This window comes from Myxocyprinus asiaticus, chromosome 48 (genome assembly GCF_019703515.2).
Source record: "Myxocyprinus asiaticus isolate MX2 ecotype Aquarium Trade chromosome 48, UBuf_Myxa_2, whole genome shotgun sequence".
Classification (NCBI taxonomy): Eukaryota; Metazoa; Chordata; class Actinopteri; order Cypriniformes; family Catostomidae; genus Myxocyprinus; species Myxocyprinus asiaticus.
The window spans coordinates 22321432-22339720 of NC_059391.1; the positions used below are offsets into that span (position 1 = coordinate 22321432).

The 18289-nt window shown below is 36.7% G+C and overlaps 1 protein-coding gene across 1 annotated transcript; it reads left to right on the forward strand.

The window, feature by feature from the left end:
- The first annotated feature begins 14799 nt into the window (after positions 1 to 14799).
- On the forward strand, positions 14800 to 18267 carry LOC127437806 (galanin peptides-like). The gene is made up of 6 exons (XM_051692994.1): positions 14800 to 14901; positions 15012 to 15092; positions 15761 to 15815; positions 16688 to 16774; positions 17012 to 17083; positions 18002 to 18267. Exons 2-6 carry the CDS (start codon positions 15012 to 15014, stop codon positions 18061 to 18063), a joined length of 357 nt encoding a protein of 118 aa, XP_051548954.1. The 5' UTR covers positions 14800 to 14901; the 3' UTR covers positions 18064 to 18267.
- Positions 18268 to 18289: the final 22 nt, after the last annotated feature.

The window sequence follows — 18289 nt, forward strand, 5'->3', positions numbered from 1 at the left end:
ACCTGGTTTATCTGATCAGGTCATTCCAAAATCCTTTAATTGAATGATATGGCAGGATTTGAGTATTTGCATCTCTGCAATGTATTACAGATAGGAATTGATAAATGCATTTGAACTTTAAAGCCAACAGATGGCAGCAAAGTCGTGAATGTCTGAAATACAAAGTCAAAAGTAATGTAAATAGATGGCTGGGAAAAGTTTTACATTATTGTGACGTTATATGAACAATATTCTGGTGGTTTCAGACGCACATGTTGTGTAAAATCAAGAATACTATCTAAATGCTTGATATGCTGAGTACTGAACATCTTTTCCCAAATTTCACTTCCCTAACCAGAACATGTACTACGCCCAAAACTAATACACAGACTTTATTTCTTTATTTCATGATATGAACTTATAGCTTTTAGAAGGCTAACTAAGTGTCAGGTATAGATGCTATGACGAAAGTTTTGAGGTCCAGAATGGTAGACTAGTTTACTGAATAAGAACAGTTGCTTTGAATTACCTCCGGATGGGCGCTGTCAGTGTTCAGCTTCTTTTATTATAATGAGAGTGGACTAGTTTTGTTGCATGACGACAAATGCATAGACAGGGCCATAGCAAGGTAATCTGGGCCCCTTCCCTGTTAAAAAATACAGTTTAGAATTTGTTGTGGGGCCCCTTGTACCTTTGGGCCCCTAGAATCTTTACCACCTTTCACCCCACTAGCTACGGCCCTGTGCATGGATTTCTGTTCAAATAAAGTGTGATACAGAGTTGAGGGGCGTTCAAGCAGGATGTTTTCCTGCATTCAAAATAACACTCATAATAACAAAAGAGAACACATGGGTCGCGAGTCCCCTTTTAAAATGTTAAACGCTGCATTTTTGTGTCCATCTGCCCTGTTTCTTCATTGTTTTTCTATGTAAACATGGGCTAGATGGAAGTTTTAGACCGTTGTTTTTTAGACACCATGTCAAGTTAAATGTGTACTCCGTATTTTTTCATTTAAAAAGTTTTACTCCTAAAGAAATTCTTAGTAATTTAGAAACATATAAAATCATGAGCACTCAAATGATATGAAGACAACCAATCATATTAGTAACCTTATAAAAAATTGTTTTATTCTACATGGAGAGGGTCTACTCATGGGGGCCACCATTTTAGGATCACATGGCCAGCCGAATACTACTCGCTTATAGTGCGTTTACATCATGGTGGAATTAATGTAATTACGAGATTTTGACTTGTAAAAAGCATTCATGTCTTCATAGAACTCGTAATTACAAGTTGTAAACTCTGAATTCTATGAAAGCTCTGACATGACTGTTATGACGTCATGTTAAAATAACCAATATGGCAACGGCCTCCACAGTTGAAGGCATGGGCGTACTGGGAAAAGAAATCGGTTTGTCGTTGTCAATTTCTGCATATCGCGGCGCTGTTTTGCAGCCCTCTTCAGCCAGTCGTGGCCCATTCAACGTAACAAGGTGGCCCGTTTCAGCTTATCACTGCCTGTTCTGCCCTGTTTCGAGGCCGGCCCTCCGGGAAAAGTCCCGGTTCTCCCTATGGAGAGTCTGCCCCTGGTTGAAGGTAATGAACATATATTTCTGTCTGATATACCATTTTATGTTGCCACTAATGCCTGAAGCATTCATTTTGTTGTTATTTTTTTATTTTCAGTTTTTTCTTCTCCCCAATTTGGAATGCCCAATTCCCAATGCGCTCTAAATCCTCATGTTGGCATAGTGACTTGCCTTAATCCAGGTGGCGGAGGACGAATCTCAGTTGCCTCCACGTCTGAGACGTCAATCTGCGTATCTTATCACGTGACTAGTTGAGCTCGTTACCAGAGACCTAGCGCGTGTGGAGGCTTCACGCTATTCTCCGTGGCATCCACACACAACTCACCACGCGCCCCACTGAGAACAAGAACCACATTATAGTGACCACGAGGAGGTTAACCCAACGTGACTCTACCCACCCTAGCAACCGGGCCAATTGGTTGCTTAGGAAGCCTGAGGAGTCACTCAGCACGCCCTGGATTCAAACTTGCAATTCCAGGTGTGGTAGTCAGCATCTTTACTTGCTGAGCTACCCAGGCCCCACTGTTTTGTTGTTGCTTGCAAGAACAAATAGAGATAAATTAATGATAAACACTTTTTGCTGTTATCAACAACAAAACCTTTTTTGTGTTACAGTAGTCGAAAAACTTGACAACTTGTAATTAAATAATTCCAACAAGACCTGAATTCGTGGCACTACCTCTTGCTTTTTTTAATGCTGAGACATATTTGGTGTAAACGACTCCTTATCGCTTGGAGCGTAGCTTCGGAAGACGATATACTCGCTTTTGTCTCCTTTAAGAAACACAAGTGAACTTATTCACTCATTAACAGAGATTATGTGTGCTGAACTGAGTGTCAGATCATTAAATTAATAAATACAATAAAAAAATGACAGAAATCATTGAATGAACTGAAACACAACCCCTCAAAAGAGAGAAGTGATAGCCTGATTGTTCACCATGAAGGGACTGGTGTTCATTTTTAGACAGACCAATTCCCAGATCTTGTCATGCAGGGAGGGATGTTCAAGGAAAAAGATCACAGGCTTCAGACAGCAAAAAATGACAATACATCATGGCTGAAGGAGTTAATAGAGTCATACAACATAATAATGATTCTCCAGTTAAGTACATATCCATGGTTACAGCAACAATACAAACAGAATTTCTCAGAGAAAATTGTGTTGAATACACTACCGTAAATAATTTAGGAGTCACGTAACAATGACACTACACCTCACTTAATTTTATTGTTTTATCACTATGTGGTTATCTAACTAGATATAAGTATTTATGTTATGTAGCTGTCATGTAGCTTCTATCCAAACTCTGACCTCCAAACGGTCCACCTGATCCTTCTGGGAAATTACAGAGGACACTATGACTTATGTAATTCAAATCATTACAAGCACTAATTAAATTACTGACATATAAAATAGGATGTTCAAAGGAGTGTCTTTAAATTATAAATTCAGTGAGCCTTGCAATATATTGTCATCTAAGTTCTAAGCTGACATATACTTATCAAAAAACCTTATTATAAAGACATGACTTTTCACTGTCAGTACATTGCAACTGAAATTTTACATCAGATATCATCAGAAAAAAAGCTGTGTGTGTGTGTGGTTTGTGGATACAAGATTTCCTGGTCCGGTTCATGTACAGCACAGTATATCAAAGGGACAAGACATGTTTTATACAGTAAGATGCAGCACTGATATCATTAAGGACATATTTATATTCTTTTAAGAGTCTCCGTCTGTCATCAGACAGGCAGCCCAGAGGGAGGGTGACCAAATCTCTTTGATGTGTGCGTGTGTGTGTGTGTGTGTGTGTGTGTGTGTGTGTGTATGAGAGGAGACTGGCAGAACACACCCCACATACACAACATTTTCAGGTTCTTGAAATACAGTATAATACTGCATATTCTGGGGACATCATCTTCAACTAATCCAGAATGGATATAACTATGATTTAATCTGAATACACTAATGGCTGCATCTGTATTAACACTCTTTAAGGAAAAAACATGATGTTATCTGTCTCGTAAAAAAAAAAAAAAAAGTGAAATAAATAGGACATGTTGATAGCATTGCAGGAACAATAGTATCACATAAATTACACATTTATGCCACACAACCTTTCTTACTGTATATCGAATGTGCACATCACAAGGGTGGTAAATGTGTTAGCAGAGTGTGTAAGCTATTATCCTCTATCTTTCCAAATAACCCATAATTGCAGTATGACACTATAATGTCTTGAAATGGCTAATGTTATGCTATTATAAGGTAATAATAACTGACGAATCAAGTGTAATTTGAACATGTCAGTGGTTGTATTCGTAAACTTCATGTCTTCTGTGAGGGTTCTGTGTGCGAGGTGGAGATAATGAAATTGGAGACAATACATGTACACTAAAGGTTAGTGCTTTGGTCAAAATTAGTTACTGTGGTATGAAAAAAAGTGGTATGAGGTGGTTCCATAAAATCAACAGTTTGAAGATTTCTAGTTTTTAAGCATTCATTTCTGTGCTTTACTGAGCTGTGCAGCTCATGTTTGTCCATTAAAAATGTAACTGACTTTTAACCACTGAAACTCAATTTAGTAGAAAAAAGAAGTTTTAACTACGGTCCAAATGACTGTATTGTCGTAATGTCGATACTAACAGGAGGCAGAGAACGCACTTTGGGTATTCGCTCACAGTTAATGTCTAACAAAATGCAATAAACCTTTCATTAAATCCAGAACTAATCCTTAATTAAGTCCAGAACATAAAGTTTAAGAGATAGGCCGTTTGTCATGCAGATTTCTTTTCTTGGGTCAATATCTAGGCTTTAACATTTATATTTTATTAGGCCATGTGGATTGCATTTAGCTAACATGACTGATTTACTTGAAACACACACAATCTACTATATAATAACTCATGCATTTGCAAAGAACTAAGACATAACAAAATTTAAGATGTTATTTTATTAATACAAGGTTTAGGGTTTGGGCTAATGTAAGGGTTAGGAGAATATTAATGTAATTAATGTAATTTTTTTTTTGCAACTGCACACAATGCAGAGAGCATTGCATGAAAGTTCAGCTCTCTGGAAATAATCTGAATCCATTTTTACCAGACAATAAAACCAATTTCACCAATTTTCTGTAACCATTCTCTTTTTCTTAACCTTTCCAAAGACCCTATATTTATATATATATATATATACCAATCAGCCACAACATTAAAACACTGACAGGTGAAGTGAATAACATTAATTATCTCATTACAATGGCACCTGTCAAGGGGTGGGATATACTGTATTAGGCAGCAAGTGCACAGTCAGTTCTTCAGTTTCATGTGCTGTAAGCAGGAAAATGGGCAAGCGTAATGATCTGAGCGACTTTGACAAGGGCCAAATTGTGATGGCTAGAAGACTGGGTTAAAGCATTTTCAAAACGGCAGGTCTTGTGGGGTGTTCCCAGTATGCAGTGGTTACCTACCAAAAGTGGTCCAAGGAAGGACAACCGGTGAACCGGAGACAGGGTCATGGGTGCCCAAGGCTCACTGATGCGTGTGGGAAGCGAAGGCTAGCCAGTCTGGTCTGATCCCTCAGAAGAGCTACTGTAGCACAAATTGCTAAAAAACGTAATGCTGGCCAAGATAGAAAAAATGTCAGAACACGCAGACCAGTCAGAGTGCCCATGCTGACCCTTGTCCATGGCCAAAAGCGCCTACAATGGGCAAGTGAGCATCAGAACTGGGCCATGGAGCAATAGAAGAAGGTGGCCTGGTCTGATGAATTATGTTTTCTTTTAGATCATGTGGACGGCTGGGTGTGTGTGCGTCGTTTACCTGGGGAAGAGATGGCAGCAGGATGCACCATGGGAAGAAGGCAGGCCGACAGAGACAGTGTGATGCTTGGGGAAATGTTCTGCTTGGAAGCCTTGGGTCCTGGCATTCATGTGGATGTTACTTTGACACATACCACTTACCTAAAAATTGTTGCAGACCACGTATACCTTCAGAGGTCTTGTGGAGTCCATGCCTTGACGGCTAAGAGCTTTTTTGGCAGCGTGAGGGGGACCTACACGATATTAGAATCTGCTAAATGACTAAATGTAAATGTATTAGGCAGGTGGTTTTAATGTTGTGGCTGATCGTGTATATATACAGTATATACTATATCAGTTCAGTGTGTTTACCCTTTCCTGTGGTGCATCTGCGTCAGCAGTGTTGGAGACCCGGGTTCTTGCCCCAGGTTAAAACCGCATAATCAGTCACCTGTGCAATTTGGAGGTTTCATTTCCCCCTATTTTCCCCCTAAGATAACATCAACTCAACTCACGGTTATGTTTAGGGTTGAAGTTGGGTTTAGGAGCTAGAGTAAAAAAAAAAAAGCATTCCTTTTCTCTGTATTACATCATTTACAACTAAAAGAAACTAGCTTTACAACTCCCTTTCGGGCACCCCTCTGTGGACATTACACCCGGAAACTTGAGCAGAGACTATTTAGCCCGAGACGGACCATTTTTATTCAAATAAATGATGAAAGGGAGAAATTGGAATATATGGTGTTCCAAAAGTGCAGAAAGTAAGTCCCACCTTACAGGTAAAAGAGCCAATTACCTTTCAGATGCAGTCTGTTAACACGAGAACATGTGTGCGCAGTAGCTAGACCAGCCCGAAAATTTTAATTTTTTAGTGTGATCTGAGCTAAAGAAGCACAATTTATTACACCATTGTTGTCAGACTTTGCTGCGGATTTGAAAGGTGTTATTTGATTGTAATCTTGACCAACCATTTTGGAGATTTCGGTCTTTCTCCATTCAAGTTGATAGGAGCGGTGTTTTTTTCTGCTTATATCCATTAAAAAATCGCTGAGATTGAAACCCTCATCATTCCTATATATATGATATATATATATATATATATATATATATATACATACATTACTGGTCAAAAGTTTTGAAACACTTGACTGAAATGTTTCTCATGATCTTAAAAATCTTTTGATCTGAAGGCGTATGCTTAAATGTTTGAAATTAGTTTTGTAGACAAAAATATAATTGTGCCACCAAATTAATTTATTTCATTATAAAACTAAAATTTATATATATATATTAAAAAAAAAAAGTTTTTGAAATTGATGACTTGGACCAAATAAAAAAACATTGATGGGAACTCCTTCAATACTGTTTAAAAGCATCCCAGGGTGATACCTCAGGAAGTTGGTTGAGAAAATGTCTGCAAAATCTAGGCAAAGGGTGACTACTTTGAAGATGCTAAAATATAACACAGTTTTTATTTATTTTGGATTTTTATTTTTTATTTTATTATTATAATTGATTTAATCTGAAATATTGAGTAGTGATATGACAGGTATCTGTTGTAAACTTGCAATTTGAAAGAAATACTTACTTCAGGTATCATTTAAAGTAGTATTTGCCTGTGTTACGCATTACACCACAAAGCGTGACCATCTGCTGAGGGAAACCAAGTTTTTCAATACTTATTTCCAATCTGTAATCCCCATTATTTAAATAGCTTTCATGCAAGGATTGTCACAAATCTACCATTGAAATGCTAATACGGTGTTATTGTAGCTTCTGAAAAGATGCACACTTCTTGGAAACAGAGTGAAATGGAGCTTTGAGGTACTGTGTTCATGTAATCCAGTTCTTTGAGATGTCCCTTGTGCTGTTTTTCTCCTCTGACAATGGGCTGGTACATCCACCCAACCCTCCTGATCTTAAGCCTCATCCTCCCTTATATCAGACCTAATCATTTATATTTTATGATGTGTCCCATTTCCTTTGATGGTAGCATTGGTGGAGATTGCTCTAAAAGCACTAAAAGTCAGCAGGCTTTTGCTTGTTATTGGAAGAGTGTGTGAGAAGAGATCTGATTCTGTGAGGTAGTGTGGCCTGACCCGGCTGAGATGTTCTGTGGTCGTCATTGTGTCTTAACAGAAGTTTACTTCCTTATACTTTAAGTAGAAAAAAAAATGTCCTCTGATGATGAATTATTGCATTCAATAATGCAGAAGTCAATAACAATAATTCAATTGCAATAAAAGTTAATAATAATTGAATACTCCTTTTCAATACTATTAAAATATTTTTCTCAAAGGATTTTTCATTTTTGGATAAAAACATGAAGAACCTCAATCTCCCAATAAAACGCATAAAAAGCTAATATGCATTGAAGTTTTCCACCTACATACAGAAATGTTCTTTGAATGTGTTCACAGAGACACTAAATATTCATTCTTAATTGCCTGAATATCCTATAAGAATTTAAATGAATTGAAAATTCCTGGTTCAACACTATTTAAGATGAATCCACAGCATTTGTGGCATAATATTGTTTACAACAAAAGTGTATTTCCACTTGTCCCTCCTTTTCATTAAAAATAAAGCACAAATCTAGGTTACAGTGAAGCACGTACAGTGGAAGCGAATGGGGCCAATTTTTGGAGGGTTTAAAGGAAGAAATTAAGATAATTTAGAGCTGTAAAGTTGTTTAAATCGTTGTTTAATGGGATTATAGAGTTTACAGTGTTAAATCGTCATGGAAACAAAGATGTAAAATTGGATATAACTTTACATAGAAAAAGGTAGTAGGTGATTTTATCTCACTAACATAATATTAACATGTTTTTGGCTATACTTTTAAAACAGTGAGTATTTTAAAGTTTCAGATTGGCCCCATTCATTTCCATTGTAAGTGTTTAACTGCAACCTAAATTTCTTTTTTAAGAAAAGGAGGGACAAGTATTACGAGCAATTTATTTCCTGCTTCTAGAGTGACTATTTATACAAAGACTCTTTGCTTAACCTGCCATATCTCACAGCTAACCCAAATAAGCAAGTGATTATGTTTCATTTCATTCAAGAGACTTTCTCTGACCATGTTCACAGTATAACCTCATCAGAAAAACCTAATCAAATTGGACTGAGGCCAATTTGGTACAGGAAAAATCGAAAAATTATTTGTTTGCATGCTAAAGGGCAACAGCAGCATAACTATCTCAACATGCAATTTTTCAAAGCAATAGTTAATCAATTGCAATTTCCCATAAAAATACTGCTACAATGAGCTGTGCATGGCCAAGCCATCCAGCACAGCTGTAAGTTGCCTTCTAAACAGGTACAAACAAAACCGCAAACAAAACAAGCATTTTGTTTTTACATCCTTCATGGGTGATTCTCATGAAATCTGTCAAGAAAATGCACTGGTAATATTTAACCCCAAATAAAAAAAAATCAAAACAAAAAAAAAAAATAAATAAATAAATAAATAAATAAATTTATGTATACATTTATTTATTTAATTTTTGCATTGTGACATTATTTTCAGGACACTTAAGCACATTTTAGGCACCAATTCTCCTAACCATAACGCATCCTGATGTTTTCCTTTTACTATTCCCATTATTTTCAGTGATGATTCTCATTACCGTAACACAGTCATTCTTTACTGTATTACAGTAAAAAATATTATGTTGTACAGTGATTTAAAAAAAAATTAAAACCAGCAAAAAGTAAAGCCAGTACCAACAGAGTAATACTATGCTATATAAATTCTTTGCCATTTATATATATATAATATTGTTTTACATTGTGGTAATGAGAATTTCATAATGACCATCTTCTTCTGCGTTGCGGTTATGAGACTTGGGGTGAAATGTGTAAGTGTCATGAAAATTTTCACAATGTAAGATTGCCCTAAAAATAGGTTTCATTTCCTATGCAAAATAAAATGTCTTATTTGTCTCTTTTGATTTTGGAGTAAAATAGGACCAGGATATTTTCCTGACAGATTTCATGAGAATCACCCTCATATTCGATGGATGGAAACTGTGAAAAATCATATTTATGGCTAAACAAAATATTCGTGGTTAGAATTTCCAACTCTTCATATTGTGTTAATCAAATAAATTAGTTTGCCCTTAAAACCTGTAGAATGTGTGGCCTGAAATCATTTGATGCGTTAACTGTAATCATACCGGAAAAAGCTGAATTCTCGTCATGAAATTTTCTGTCATGACAAAAAGACTCATTTGGGTCATATTACCTTGTCTTGCACTTGTACTTTCATCTGGTTCCTCTGCTCTAAAACACCATGAAAGTTACATGTGGGCAGGGAGTATTTTTGGTTCCATCTGAAATGTGCTGAAAAGCGGCTGGATCTGTAATTAGGGCACAGTAGTAGTGGGGAGAGGTGGACAGCTGTTAGGAACCATGAAAACTATCAAAAGCAACAATAATGTTTAATGACAGAAAAGGAGGACATGCTCTGCCAGTTAAAAGACTTAAAATAAAAAGGTTTATGGTACCTACAGGTTGGTCAACATCTCCCTGAATACACATTTAACACATCTAAACACATAAAAAGAACAAATTAGAAAAAGTGGCAAGAATGGTAAATTTATTTTGTTTGTTATTTTAAAGAACTGACCATACCTGAAAGACTGACTACAGGTGATCTTGAAAAGATCTGAACATGATACAAAACTGGATGTGCTGTCACTAAACACTGTCTGAGGATCAGATGTTCAGTGAAGAATGAGAAAGTCCACTACTGATTGGACAGTTCTACACATCATGCCTCATAAAGAGTCAATTTGTGGTTTTCTTTGATGTTTGTGATATCAAGTGTAATAATAGACTTGATGGACAAAGAGTCTCATTACTGTAATTAGCTGTTAAGTAATAACACACTTATTTAGGGCACTCACAAGTCAACACTCTCAGATCTTGGTCAATAAGTGGGGGAATTGTGTTGAAACTGATTATGCTGCTCACTCTACGAAGAATTAACGGCTAACCACTGGCTATTTTAAATGTAAGATGTTGGTCTTAATATATTTTTTAAATGTTTGTTTCTTGTGTACTTTAAAAAGTGTTGCAAAACCACAGTGTGTGGCATTGTAATAGCTGAAAAAAAAACGAGAACTCCCCTCTACCACATTAAGGCTTGGTCACCCCCAAAAGAGGTCAGAACATAACGTGCTTATGCTCTTTAAAAATACAAAACAGTTTAATTGTACGTATTAGTTACTTTGTTAAGTTGAAAACTTTGGTCAAATAGATGCTCGCGAACTTAAGCCGCGTTCGAGGTAACCATAGCAACAGTGGGTCGCTCCAGCGCTTAGGTACTGTTATTCTTTTTTTACCTGGCTTAGATTTTCATATCACAGGTTGCAAAGTGTATTATTTTGTTTATTATGTCTCTAAAACGTCCTTGAAGTTTGACGAACTGTTTAGGTACACAAGACGATTTGGTTGGCGCCCTGGAAATTACCTTAAGAAATTTTTCCACCATCAAGCTGACCAGCAAGAATTCAAACGTAAGCTATGAAGGGTCTTTAAAAGTACAAAACAGTTTTAATAATACGCATTACATTGATAACTTTTTAACAGCGTTTTCAAACGAAAATGAGACCGTTCTTTTAACCAGGGGCGTAGATTCAGGGGGGTGGGGGTGTACTCAACTCCCCCCCAACCAGCATCACCACCATTATTTATAACATGATCAATGGAAATATGTAAATTCTTCACTCTGTAACCCCCCAAGCCAAATCTACGCCCTTGGTTTTGACCTTAACCAATTAAACACCCAACTGAATTTGCTTTTGCCAGGTAACCATAGCAACAGTGAGCCACTCCAGCGCTTATCCTTATTCATCCATATATCATAGATGTTCACATCAACAGTACATTGTAAAAAGTTTTGGTATTTTAAAGGTATTTTAAAAAGTTGTTAATGTTTGACGAACTGTGCTAAGTACACAAAAAGACAATTTGGGTGGCGCCCCGAAATTTACCTGAAATAATTCCAGTAACCAAGTTGACAAATGTTCAAACGTAAGTCAAAACTTGAAGTTTGCAGGTTTTTAAAGGGGGATTTTTCCCCTTTTTCTCCCAATTTGGAATGCCCAATTCCCAATGCGCTCTAAGTCCTCATGGTCACATAGTGATTCACCTCAGTCCAGGTGGCAGAGGACAAATCCCAGTTGCCTCCGCGTCTGATACAGTCAACCTGCGCATCTTATCTTGTTGAGCGCGTTGCCATGGAGACATAGTGCGTGTGGAGGCTTCTCGCCATCCACCACGGCAACCACACTCAATTCACCATGTGCCCCATTGAGAACAAACCACATTATAGCGACCACGAGGAGGTTACCCCATGTGACTCTACCCTCCCTAGCAACCGGGCCAATTTGGTTGCTTACGAGACCTGGCTGGAGTCACACAGCATGCCCTGGGATTCGAACTAGCAAACTCCAGGGGTGGTAGCCAGCGTATTTTACCACTGAGCTACCCAGGCCCCACTGGTACAACACATTTTTAATTCTACACATTACATTTACAACCTCTAAACAGCGTTTTCAAATGAAAATGAGACTGTTTTGACCAGCTAAACAGACGCTGGTGACTAAAGTCGCGTTCGCGACGTAACCATAGCAACAATAAGCTGCTTCTTATTTATTACATTATCATAGATTTTTGCATCTTAAAAAAGGTATCACTTTGTTTAAAATGTATTTTAAATCAAAGTCATTCCAGCAAGTCAGTCCACTGTTGGCCATGTTTGGAATGCTCTCGGGAGGCTATTTCCAGTCATGATAGTGCAGCTCCTATCTACTTGAATGGGGGAACACTGAAATCTCCTAAATGGTTGGTCAAGATTATGATCAAAGGACATATTTCAAGTCAACAGTAAAATCTGACAGTGGCAGTATCATAAATTGTGCTTCTTTACCCCAGATTACACTAAAAAACTCAATTTTATCGCGTGTATAGCTAATGCGCATGTGCGTTTTCGAGTTCACTGACAGGCGATGTCTGAATCTAAAAGGTGATTGGCTCTTTTACCTGTAAGGCGGGACTTCCTTTCTACATCTGTTGACCATTGGCTGCCATTGGGCATTCCAATTTCTCCCATTCATTTAAATAGAAGTGGCCCGTCTCTGCTAAATAATCTCTGTTTAAATGTTGTGGAAGTTGACGAACTGCTGGAGGCGCCTCGAAAATTGCCTAAAGAAATTCCATTAACCAAGTTGACCCAACAAGTAAATTAATTTATATTTCTGTAGAATATAGCTAACTTTAGGGAAACAAGTTCATGAATTTCATTCCTTCTTCATCCTTACAATATTTACATGTTATATTCTAAGAAGAATTTGTTAATCAAGGCTACGGATATTTCCCCGTTTTGGAAAATTAATGTTGAACATCTTGAAAAATAATTGATAAATCTTGACAAATTATATTCATCAACTGTAGTACTCTGCTAATGGTTGTTTTTACTTTAAACTGTGGTCTATACAATTAGACATCTCAATGGGCATTGAAACGTCACCAGAGACTGTGTGATTTGATTTTGCCTGTTTCTTTGATTGGAAGTTTTTTTTTTGCTCCAGGATCAAGTTGGTTAATTGTTTTGGAACTCTTAACATCGAACTATGAGCACAGAAATGGAACAGACGGACCTTTCTGAAAAGCTGGAGGTTAGTTAGGCTACTCTGTTTAATTCTTTTGTTAGATTTTTCCTCTCATGTACAGTTCTCTACGCCAGAATTACTGAAGCTGAATTAGATATTAAAAGACAAACACCATAATTTGAAATATTTGTCTTATAGGTCATTAAGAGTCCTGCTGCCATAACCAAAATGTTAGTGAATTTAGAGAAAAGAGATGATACTCCTGGTCTTGGCCCTTCAATGTCCAATCCTCGATCAATTTTCAGATTACGCATTAATCTGCCTCCATGCTCAAGGCCAGATTTAAACCAGGAACATCTGGCAAGTGGCTACAGGTAGGCTTTTTGTTCTTGTTCAGGTCCATTAGATCTGTATTGTTATAATATAGAATATATTAATATTGTAATAGTATATATATATATATATATACACACACACACACACACAATTTTATTGTCATTAAAATATCTACAGTCAAGTGTTTTTCTAAGTTAAAATAAGACACTATACAAATAGAATGAAGACTAATAATAAAACAGACAGGTAGAGCAATACATTTGATTTAACTGATTTCTTCAAAAGAAACTAGATGAATTGTGTGCACTCTCTTCCATTTCATCAAGGGCCCCATTGCCATCAGCTTCTGCCGTCCATCCAATTGGTGAGGGACATCATCAGGAGAGCTGTCATGCATACAATCAAGAACACAGCTCTCAAGAAACTGAGAAGCAGATGGTCGAAACCGCCATACAGGCTAAAACTGAACTCAGGGAAATAGATAACAAGAAATCTGAGAGTCCTCTCTTTCAACAAGAACAAAGCCTTTTCAGAAGAGCCATCAGAATTCTTCTCATCTTATTCATTATTTTGAGTCTATGTTACATTTTCATGATTGCAAGCCAGTATGTTTACTTGGATGTGGAGAGTTTTGTAAGGTCATGGAATCTTGAGAGATGCATGTATGGCTTTCCAAAACTGCGATTTGCTGGAACGTGTTCTCCACCCATATGAACAACTGTTAAATTTGTCTTCAACACCCAATAAAGCATTTTAAAAAGTCCCCTTGTGGTCTGAATGATGTTTTTCTGGTCTCTGTATTACATTTGGTAAAATGTCAGTAGTGTTTAAAGGGATGAATCCATAAAGACACAGGAAAGTCTTGTAAAGGGTGACCTTATAGCAGGTGCAAGGTCCTTTAATTTATCAATACACATTAACCTCTGCACCTCTACTATATTGGGTTCCAATTAATGAAAAAACAAGGTAATGAATGCAACAAATGCAATTTACCTCAAATAATATCCTAATTAAATGTAAAAACTACTAAAATCAGCTAATTTATTTGTCAACACAAAGCAATTATTTATTTAGGACAATTAACCCATATGTTCCCCATAAAATATGTTGCGTCCAGAATTTGTCATTTTAATTAATGAATTGCCTGTTAATTTTAAATGTTTTAATAACCTTTGCTGGTCCGGGAATGTCAAACTGGGAAATGCAAAATCCATAATTTAATTTCCTTTGCATGAATCATGCAGGCGAAGTGATTTCTGTTGGTGCAGACTATAAGACCACGCATGTTCGGTGTGCAATATGCAACTGGAAGTGACTAATGACTATTCGATAACTGATAAGAACTGATGATCATGAAAGACCCGGTCATTAGTAATTTACTTTCAGTTTTGACGTCACTGATGAAGAGGCTGACGATGTCACCTTATGACGTAAAGGCGTCAGAGGTGAGACATTCTCAGTTTCAATAAAAGGCGTCCGATTCAAGAGTACCGTCAGAGGACCAGGAGCTACAAGAAGAAGGAATACTGTAATATTTTTGTTTTTTATTCCCCAAAGAAACAGCTGATACTCAGGGTCAGTTTCCACTCTCTTTCTCTCTCTTTAACAAGTTTGAGTGTGCATATTGTGCATGTTTTATAGTAGTTCAATTATGACTTTTATTTTTCTTTCTTTTTTTTTTTCAGATGCACAGGTATATTGGCGGAGTTTGCGTCTCTCTTATTTTTTGCGCGTTTGTCACGGAGAGACTCGGAATGATCGTTGCGGTAAGTCCAAATCTTGAATAAATTTTTTTTTTTTTTTTTTTTTTTTGGGTATTTTAAACTCTGTGCGTTAAAGCAAATTAATCAGAATGTGTACGTTTTTAAATATTGTGATTTTATTTTGTCGGAAAATTTTAAACGATGAGATTTCTAGAAGAAAGCAACTGCATCCTGAGGTTGTTTTCAATTGGTGAAACATAAATGTTCTTTTCTATAAAACGGAACTCTTTTTAAGATGGCTTGCATTATAGCAATCCTAAAATATGGATTGGCTATCATTAATGTTGAACTTATGTTAAAATTCAATATATGATCAAATACCTTTTTTCTTCAAAAGTACTAATGCTAAGCTCATAAAGGTTTAGTTTTAATATTAAATTATTAATAGTTAAATACACTGTAAAATGTTTTTTCAGTTAATCTGAAAATGTGCAAAACGTGTAGGCAATAACTAAGCTACAGTAATTGGTTTTATTCAAATCAAAATATGATTTCATATGACTGAATTAACAAATTCATTATTATGAGTCAGATCAGGTAGAAATCTCTCCTTAAGATAACAACTGCACATTTACATTTTCAATTATAGCCTGTTAATATTGAAATATAACTTACTAAACATATATAAATTGAGTATGTGCCTAATTGTGTTGTCTGTTTCTCTGAAACAGGCAAAAGAGAAGAGAGGATGGACCCTTCACAGTGCTGGGTATCTCCTTGGTCCTCGTGAGTTTTCCAGATGCTCTCAAACTCGTTTTCATCTTTTGTAGACTTTCGTGAACTCCTGTGTCATGACTCCATTATTATGTTTCTTTTACTATGTTTACAACAGTTATGCATTGTATTTACTGTAACTGTTTCTATGTAAGTATTGTGCATTTTTTTTCATTAATATTTACTTTTGCTTGATTTATGTTCTAGAAATAGGAGAGAGCATGCATGTCCACTTTTGAAACCTGGAAAAAATGATAATCCTGTTTTCTACTTTCTTCTTTACACTAACCTTAAACCGTTAGTTACACCATAAAAAATGTTGGAGAATACCGGCATGCTTGCTCACTCTACTTGATATAATTTCTGCACTAATGATGAATGTCTTGGGGTGCACTATTGTTGAGCTCATAAAGGTACACCTGTGTATAGGTAAGTTATATAAGCTCCCTGTGTTTCAGGTCGTATTGATCACCTTATACAGATTAAGGATACTCCCAGTGCAAGGGGGCGAGAAGATCAGCTTGGTCAATGTAAGATAGCTCCTGCAGGTTATTGAAGTCAGAGGAGGAATTGCTCTGTGAAATATCACTATTTGTGCTGATTTCAGTCTGGCTGCTTTTTGCGTTGGGTGTGACCGTGTGCTTTGCATTACAAAGAAAAAGCAATTCCATGACTCAAGTCCTGCAGGTTGCTCTACTGAATCTGTCCAAAAAACAAAACCAAAAGATATTCATCCGATAATGACTTTTCCCATTAGGAACATATGTGTGCCACATGCAGGTCTATGAATATCAGCCGGGTTGTCAGAGTCTTTTGGCGTGGGTGCTCTCAGCATGCGGTTTAAATGATAAATGTTATTATCTGTGGTTTTGGTTTATGATCAGATGCCATAGATAACCACAGAAGCCTTAGCGACAAGCATGGACTGGCAGGGAAGAGAGAAATGCCCATGGAGGAGGATTTCAAGACAGGTAAGAAACATGCACCGCCGACAGGGCACACCAGTTCTGACTAAGATGGTTTTTCAATATGCTTTATAATACTCTTTAAAGACTGGGAAATTTATGGATTGTAAACTATCAATTTGGCTGTTTTTCAATCATTAATGTACAGATGTTGTGCCATGGGCATGCTCTGTATTTAAAAGAATAAATACAGATGGTAATTACATTATAAAATCTGGCAATGACTGTTTCTGCTTGTTTTAGGAGCTCTGAGAATATCAGATGAAGATGTCATCCATACCATCATAGACTTTCTTTCTTATCTTAAATTAAAAGGCAAGTATGATGGCAAATGTTTTGGAGGTTTTGTTTGAGTTTGATTATAGACTAATAAACAGGCCCTGACAGATTAACTGATAAAATGTATATCTTGAATGTACTGTAAGTCACTCTGGATAAAACCATCTGCCAAATGCATAAATGTAAATGTGATGGAATCAGTTCTTTCCCACATTTTTTGCACTGATTTTGGGAGAAATCTGCAGAATGCATTTAAACAAGGTAAAATATGGTAAACAGAGCTAACAGTACTACCCTCTTACTAGTAGCTGAAAATAGTGTTGAAAATGAAATGAATGTCCACATTAATCTGTTGTTATTTGAAAACTCAGTTTTCGGTTTTCCAGAGTATGCAGTAACGGAGAGCATTTTCAAAATGCTCCATTTTTGGTGGAGGAATACGCTGTTCTAGTGTGGATAAGAGGCATAGATGTTGCAAAATGTACACATTTTCAAACAAAAAAGTATTAGAGTGGACATGGCTTTAGCCAAAATATTAATATGCTTAAATATGTTAATCTGAAAACTCATTAATTATGCTACGTTTATGCCTCTCATCCAAACTAGAACAGTGTTTCTCTCCACCGAAAAAGTAGTTTCGAAAACACTTTTGTTACCTCATACATTTTTCAAAACGATGACATTAGGAAACTGAAACTGAGTTTTCAAACAAAAGTGAAAGAGCGTGGAAGTGGCCAAAGAGCAGAAAATGTGGCCATTCCAATTTTGCAGAGATTTGTGCTAAATTTGCAGGTGCAGATTCCATTCCAGCCTGATGAATAACCATCCATGTAGGTTTAGTCAAATAAGAGCTGGCACTGACTAAAAAACAAAACTACCTGTGTCGTCTAACGCATCATGACAGAGAGAATTGAATTGTTCTAATTTTAACTTTTAATTTGCTTCATCCTGCAGAAATTGGGGATCTTGACAGTCTGCCTTCCTCCCTCACGTCAGAGGAAATCAGTCAACCGTAATTCTGACCAATTTCAGCATTTACACACCTTGACTTCCACTGAACCTGACTGAACTCTCTCCCTGAGGTTGTCTCATGTTGTATGTGTTCTCCATTGCACTGTTCTTGACATGTTAAACTGTCAATATTACCCTGTAACTATAATCTATAAGAATAACTTGACGTCTGATGTAGAGATGGATTAAAAAATAAATAAAATTCATAAATGGCATTCGACTCCCTATTGT